At 43.6% G+C, this 8,247-nt stretch overlaps 1 protein-coding gene across 1 annotated transcript; it reads left to right on the top strand.

Moving 5' to 3' along the window:
* Positions 1–5,576: 5,576 nt before the first annotated feature.
* Positions 5,577–6,950, top strand: T265_08869 (hypothetical protein; the record flags this gene model as incomplete). The annotated part of the gene is made up of 1 exon (XM_009174786.1): positions 5,577–6,950. The coding sequence occupies one exon, from the start codon at positions 5,577–5,579 to the stop codon at positions 6,948–6,950; it is 1,374 nt and encodes a 457-aa protein (XP_009173050.1).
* Positions 6,951–8,247: the final 1,297 nt, after the last annotated feature.

Here is an 8,247-nt window from a genome sequence, read left to right as displayed (position 1 = left end):
TCCACCTTTATTCTTTTCTTTACAATAAGGCTTTCAAATAAGTCATGGCTGTACGGCAGTGAAGCATTGGTGTTGAGCACTGATGTCATGCTGTCGTTGATGATGATGATGATGCACTCTTTGTTTCGGTCCGTTTGCGGGTGATCACTGGATTAGTTAAATTCGTTTATACATCACGATTGTTTGAACAGTCATCCTCTCGTTGTAGTGTGTTTAACGTGCGGCTCACAGGCCAGATGCCTGCGGTTCAAATCCTTGCATAGCAGTTGTAGATGTAAATAAGCACCTGAATCCATGGTACCTTCATCGAAGGTTAGGGTTTCGGCATCGATATTAGTTAGGTTGAAGGTGCTTACTTTATGGTAAAATGTAAATCTGTCGTTTCTGGTGATGTAATTTGCTTAGCAGGTTGGCTAGAGGGTTTGCTACTAAATCGAATACAGGTACTCTCTTCTCTTGGAAAACTGGACTTCAACTAGACTTCAGCTCGAATCCAATCACATTACTGAACTAGGGTTGCATCACAGATCACATGATCCTCTTAGCAGTGTTTAACGTCTAGTAGTCTCCTGGTCTACCTGCGTTAAAATACGCTACAGCTAACTCATGCTTATAGCCTACCAGATTTCGGGAATAATTTGCAATGCCATCTTGAAGTGGTGCGTTATGACGCACGTTCATTGTAGTGAAATTCTTCGGTACATGAAGTCATACACGATCCGTACAAACTCACAAAATGTAGGACACAAAACATTAGGCATGTGGCCGTCTGCTGTTGTCACACGCGGACCCGGGAAAGCATACTTCTATGCTGATTGAAACTACTTCTAATTTGGGGCTTCTTCAGATTTCGATCACATGGTTTGCTCCTGAATCTGTGAAATCATGTTTTTTTTATCACTCGAATACTTTTGTAAAAATAACAGTAGGTAGGATAATTCATCGAATCACCCTAGGAACAATCGCTCTGTGACTTTGTACGCAGACTTCGTTCACATTATCTCGCAGTTCTTCACGAGGCGTATGTGAGTGTCTTGGTCCGTTCAGAGCTGTACAGTTTGGACACTGAATTGATCTCATTGCTGAATCATTGATATATATATATATATATATATATATATATATATATATATACTACTTTTAGAACACCGGCATTTGCTTTTTCCACATTCTCATCTCATTTTGTTAGGTTTTCTTCCGCTATTTAACTGTCGATGTGTGTATTTCATCTTGTAAATGGGCCCTGGAATCGACAACGCAGAGTTAACGGCATTTGCTTTTTCCACATAAAACTCTCATTTTGTTAGGTTTTCTTCCGCTATTTAACTGTCGATGTGTGTATTTCATCTTGTAAATGGGCCCTTGAATCGACAAACTCACGCAGAGTTACATCTGCGTCGCAGTTTCGAGCAGTGTTCCTTATCGAAGAATGTAGTGTTATGCAAATCAGGATTGGATCAATAACATGCATAATTCCATATGCATGAGGTGGGTTGTTTACTCGTCTCCTCTGGCGAAAGTTTGGGAAAGCTGCAGATGTACAAGCACGCTTGTGACTGAAAAAACAATTGGCTAGCTGGACATGCTTTTCATTCCGTGGGACACCGTCGGGACCAACGATTTCCCTTCGAAAATGATTTTGAAAATCACACTCAATAGAATGTGAATTGGGTTAGACACTGCTTCGAGTGGACTACTACCAGAGCTCCATTTTGTCACACGACTTACGTAGAATTAAATATTTAATCTTCATTTCAGTTCCAACCAATGTGCGATGGAATTTCAGCCCCAATGCACCGTACTGTAAGCCCCTGCACAAAACCAGCAATCAGACTGTATGGACAACTCAAAGTCCCGCACAACCAAAGTTCAGACCGCGTTTAAATTCGCCGGTAGTACAAACCGGTCGATGAGCGCGTAGTACGGAGATCGACAAACGGAAGTTTCCAGACTGATACATCCCGTCAGACCTCGTTTGGATGAATCCAACCACATGTTCCCGCTGACATTTGCTGAAAAACTGAGTCTGCTTGGCACTTGTCAGTAATTTTACAATGGTCGATAACTTTATCATGTAGGTGCTAATGAAGGCGATATGCATACGAATTCTGCAAACAAAATTCTGCTTGGATCGTGTATTTGAGGTCAAATGCACTCACATTAGTGTAATTACATTTTGAGTTGCTCAATACTGTTGTCTCTAATATCGCAGCGTGTTGGACCGTATTTATTGGTTTGATGATCCAAAGTTGTTTCACTGTGCTTGTCACTTGAATGGAGTAGTATTTTTGCCAATAAGGCTAGGCACGGGTTCATTCCTTCGCAAGATTCCAATCCAGAATTTTGTTGATGAACACCACATTCTTCCAGTGAATCGCTATCTGGAACCTCTGCCGAACTCTCTCAATGAAGGGCCTAGTCTTCGAATGGCGTTCACACCCGGGCACAATATTCGCTCCGGTGGCTTCGAAAGTTACTCACTTTATAGGGTACTGAGTTGTCCAGATGTATTACACAAACCTACAACTTAAATTACTTGGAATCATGATTAACAAAACATTACAGGTTTCACCCCTGTCCAAGGAATGGAATTGTGCCGTAGAGTTAGGTGTAGTTTGTCCCATCCCATATTCGAATGTTATTTCGTCAGTATGTGAGCCACTACCAGGATTTTGGGCATTTTCGAGGCAGGAATAGCTTTGAACAAAGTGTAAAAATTTAGAATACTGTTTATTTGTGAAAGGCACTCATTGCACACCAAGCTGGTCTTGGTACTCAACTGAGTCTCTCGTCTATGATATTCTTCAACTGGATGTGCTACCCAAAAGCCACTTTTTGTTTCTGTTGATGAGATATTCGAGATATCACAAAATATTTTCTTGTTGAAAGGTTTTCACCAATCGTGTGAGTCGCCTCCAAAAAGTACCTATTTTTGTTTACTTGCATTTGGCATCGACTGCCATATCGTTTGCGGGAATGTAATGTAAGCCAAAGCTTACCCTCATGGTTATTCGAGTCTGAGTTCCGGTATGCAACGAATCTTAAGAGAAAACGTCTAGCTGCCCAACTGTTTTAGACGCAGAATTACTTCCGTTTCACTGAAGCTGGGGTTAATACCAGTGTAGAAAAGCGTGCTTCCCGGCTCACGATGTGTTTTGAAAGTCTTATTCAGAGGCTAAAAAGTGATAGGATTTCAGTAAGTAACACTCCAGCCGGAAAACTTCTCAACGGGTGTTCGCTTTATTGGGACAGGATACTTTGAGAAACATAGTTGCTCAGTCTCACATCACTCGTTTTGAACAGTCGTCCTCCTGTCCTGGCGCAATTATTCATGTGAATCCACACAAGAGCGAAACTCGAGTCCAGTGCTTCCCCCCCTTTGGTGTGGATTCACATGAATAATTGCGCCAGCACAGGAGGACGACTGTTCAAAACGAGAGTGATGTGAGACTGAACAATACAGCTCCCGCAAAAAACCATCACATGCATAAACATAGTTGCATCAAAACCAGTAATTCCGATCCTGATTGGTCATTCATGTCAATTAATTGATTCCAAATCCAGTGATATACAACGTAGACGTTGGCAAAAGTGAGTTAATCTCACGCCGTTTTTCCCCGTAATTTTTTCGCTAGATGCAAGATATCGCTGACCTGAAGCGTATTTGTATTGGTTTTTAGTTTTCAGTAGCCCGCATTTGTCAGGACGGCCTGCTTCCTACCTTCCATATAATTTGTCCCGCAGGAACTTTGTTGCCATTTTGCCGCCAGCTATCAGGTGTGCCACCTTTCTGTTGACTCATTTCGATCCCTATTATACGTAACCTTATATTCCACAATACTGACAGTGATAGCTGACGAACAATTCTGACGCCAGGGCCTTCCAGTTGATTATCAATACCAGTGGCTCCCTAGACTTTTAGGTCATTTTCTAAGTAGATGGCGTCAAACTCCCTAAGAGGCAGGGTCCACTGTGCTAGGAGATGACTCCATTTACTTATTTGCGACCACTGTAGCACTTGAGGTCACCCGGACGCTCATTGGGGACTTTTCTACAGCTGCTGGGACCAAGACTGCGGGCTGATTATGTAGGGTGAAATTAGCCCATATTATTCCAATCATACGGTTGGGCCTACTTGTGGATAGCGTTCAATCACCCTCTGTTCTCGTACTCAAAATGAAAGGTGACTACTTTTTAAAAATTATTTTTTTGGTAAGAAAGGGTGTGTTATGTAAGTGAATTTGATGGCTGTTAATGCTCCTCCCCCTATGAAGAGTCTCTTGTAAAAGGGTTTCTGGATGCCGGAGTCGCTCTTTCTAAGTTTGCTTGTGTTTGATCTCCGAAAATGAACTGTTTAGCAGAAGTATTAATCGTAGTTCTAGGTTGGGAAGCATCTTTAGCAGACGCGGATATCCGCTACTGGAATTTCGTCTGTCCGGTAGATTATTATGCAATCCGACCATGTCGCACCATGTTTCCCATGTGCATTTTCGGTGTTTTGGCTTCGTTGACGCAATATCTTCGGTTGAGCCGGCAGCAAAGCATCAGGGTTGAACACTGACGTTATGCTGTCGATGATGACAATGAGAGGAGCGAGGTAAATTTTAACATCTCGCGACAAATGCCCTCCCCTGCTGGTACGATGGATAAACGGGGGCAGGTGTTTCGATTGCGTTTTGACCGAGGCTGAGGATATATCGGAAGATCATCTGTATTAAGCCGATGGAGATGAACTTCAGACACGCCGGTCTAGTGACCCACTGTACCCAACAACAAGAACTTTTAACTTCCAGGTTTTGGGTCCTATTCGAGGATGACCTTTCTGAGTAACTCTCTCCCCTGGCCTACAGCTTCGCCAACCTGGTAATCCACTCGTCTAGTGCGATGAAGCTTTTCTGTCAATAGTGTAACATGACCCGGCACTAAACTCCCCGATTGTCTGTGACAATTGGACTAAAAAATTCCGCTCCTTACTCTGAGAATTTTCGAGGATTAGAGACTGAATGTCCTACATTTTTTCACTTCCCACATTAAAAAGTTTCCAGGGTATGTGAAGATTTGCATTTACATTCGTCCAGCCCATAAAAACAGCTTTCCTTGTACACTGGGATAAATTGATCATCGTAACCATGGTTTCCAGAGAATCTGAGATGCAGTCTATGGAAGATAACTAACATGGATGGCGTGTTCGCACATGAGCGGATTGGCGCGTGTCGGCTGTTCGTGCGTCTAGCTTCACAACGATCGATGGTTGTGACCATCGACCAATAGAAAAACGCCATCGGCTTCAGGCCAACCAAATCTTGTGAAATATTCAACAGCGTGAATCTCATGGCGATATTTTAACCAGCTTGTGATTTTGAGAGCCAATCGACTGTGGCACGATTGTTGTGCAGGCAGAACAATGAGTTGACCTAAACATTCAATGCTGATTGCACAAGAACATAGCCTAAATTGTGTCAAACATGGAATTCCCTCTGAAGAACAATACATGTGGAACTGGCGGATGCAAAGCTTGTCCTTTCTAGCTATGCTAACCCAGGAGTTTTGTTTTCACCGATTGCGATAGCTGAGGTATGTCTTCGTCCGCCGAAAATACTGTCACTCCGGAAGATGATGTGGTTCAGAAAGTACGTCGCTCCCAGACCATATCTCTTAGTGCCTGTATGCCGATTCACAACTTGCGTCGAGCTTGTTCAGCCCCACGAAATGCAACCAAGCCGCCTGTACTCGAAAAACCTTGTCAAGCTTCGCCCACCCCTGGATTAGATGATCCATGTGGACTAATCCAAACTGCAAGTGATGAATTGTTGGACGTAACGGGCGTTTCGATTCGTAATCCATACGATGACGAAATCCTACCCACACGAACTAACGGAAATCAGGGCAGATTGTTCAATTGGAAAAGAGTAACTTCGTATAATCGTGTATTTCCTGAAAGGAGAAAGTGTATTGTACAAGGGAAAGACAACCCACGATGTGACTGTGATGGGGAATCAAACCTGGCTCTTTTGTCAGAAGTGCATTCAAATGGGTCTTCAAGTCCATCTTGCTTTCATGACCCGCTGCTCGAAGAGTTAGATCATGACCTGCCGGCTCCACCGCCGCCGCCAAGGGCAATGCCTCCGTGGCTCAAACTTGCGTTGAGTAAAAAAACTGATCAAATGCCCAAAAAGTACTCAATCACCCCTCCCACCACCCCACTTTCTTCGATCGAGAAAACTGACCGACAAAAGTCGGCAAGTCTTGAATATGACCGGTACGGTGTGCGAATATATCCTGTGCTTCAGAATGGCATAAAAATCAGCGACACTCACTATTGGCTGCTTGAACCGCCCCGATCATTTCTCATGCGCGGAACGCCATCGTTGTCGCGGTATCAGAGTGAGCGAGTTCCACCTCCGTCTCCTGCTAGCCAGGATATCAATAGTTCATATATAAACGTACCTCCTGGCGTTAACTTACGTCGTGGGTTGTCTGATTCAAACAGGAACGTCCTAAACATACTGTACCGGGAAATGGCTCTCCGTCTATCACAAGCTGTACCCACTGCCACGGAGGCAGAGTGCCAAGCGGTGCTCATCGGCTGTGGTTACAAGTACGAAGAGGCGTTAAGGCGTCTGAAAGTGGAGTTGCTATGCCGTAGGGGCTATGTCTCGCGGTCAAGATGCAAGCGTTTACTTATCAAATTCGACTGGAATTTAGAGGTTGCCACCACTCATGCGCGCCGAGAACATCAGATACGGTACAGTAAATATTTGCTTCAAACAGAATCCGCGGCTGTACCAGCTGAGAAAATTCGTGCGTCACCGAATACACTAACAATAGAAACACCAACCACCGCGTTTGTACCATGCGTTTCCATCTCTGAGCCAAGAACATCCGTGTCACCAAATCTTAGTCCTGTTTCAAGCTCACTATTTTTTAGTCCAAGTGCTGAGATGAGGTGAGATTTTAGGGTAGAAAACTTGGAAAAGACACCATATCTTTTTGGACTACGCTGCATTTATTGATGAACTGTGTCACTGGTTGAGACAGTCGGATATTGGGCTCCGAAGAACCGATCTAACGCACTGATATACTCAGCTGCCGCCCATCCACTTTGCCGTCGTGCTTTCAGAACCATTTGTCATACCAGCAGTATTGTACCGGTGGTTGCCCAACTCATGTTGGGCTCCTCATCATCGTGTTTCTTAATGTATCTGACCTTTTTACTTTCTACTATTTGTCTGTCCTCGATTCATCTCGTCGCGAAGTAAGTCAGCATGATGTACAGTCTCTCATATCTATTTTTCCTAATTTCAAAGCCTCATTCTTGTTTTTTTGACCGTAAATAAAAAGTGACTAGATTTCACGATTAAAAACCTTGACTTATGTAAACTTGGGACTGCTATTCATCTTTATGCGGGCTAATGTTTGTCGTAGAGATGTGTGGTTCTTCTTCATGGGGGTTTCTGTTACTGAAAATTTTGATGTGATTACCAAAGAACAGCAGCTGTAGCATCCCTCCCGGTGCCTAGTTGCCCGGTGGGAGCACGAGGACTGGAATAATGTAAGGTCAATCAAGGCCGGACAGGAACAGTCGAGAAGTAGGGGTTTGATTCACGCCTTAGACACTAAGTTATCTCGAGCTCTTAATTCCCATCGAAGATGCCTTTATGTCGAACTTACCAAGTACACTACCTAACCGTCTGCCTATAGAGCACATCTCAGTATGGGGAGCTATAGTGCCAAGTGCGACCTGCATTCATTTTGAATTGATTCACGTTTGATGTGTTAATGAATGTGCCGGGTGCAGTGCTGCTTGAATCAGTTGCGTAGAGTTTCGTGGAGAGAATAGGGGAACCTACACCGCTGGACACGATAATAACTGAAAACTAGCCGAACCACGGGTTGTATAGCAGTGCCATATATAGACTATCTATTACGAAATTTGCGTATGGGTATTTGTCTTAGAAGAAATGACGTTTTCGTGAAACAACTTATTACTACGGGATGTATTTGTTAACTGTGGTGATTCTGTGATCATTTGTGAATGTAGATGAGACCTAGTCTGGTGCCTTACAACGATAGTCTTGCATAGTTTCTCTTTGAATAAGCTATATAAGTATCATTAGGCTACATTGGGCCAGCAACACACATGAATGTACTTGGTGAATAACTTGATGCATCCAAACCATGTGCTGGCTGTATATCTTTCAGGGGTGCACCAGTGAGGTTAGTTATCAGTTGTACTGCATTGAATGT

This window comes from Opisthorchis viverrini (assembly GCF_000715545.1).
Source record: "Opisthorchis viverrini unplaced genomic scaffold opera_v5_242, whole genome shotgun sequence".
NCBI lineage: Eukaryota > Metazoa > Platyhelminthes > Trematoda > Opisthorchiida > Opisthorchiidae > Opisthorchis > Opisthorchis viverrini.
This window is presented reverse-complemented; position numbering and strand designations above follow the sequence as displayed.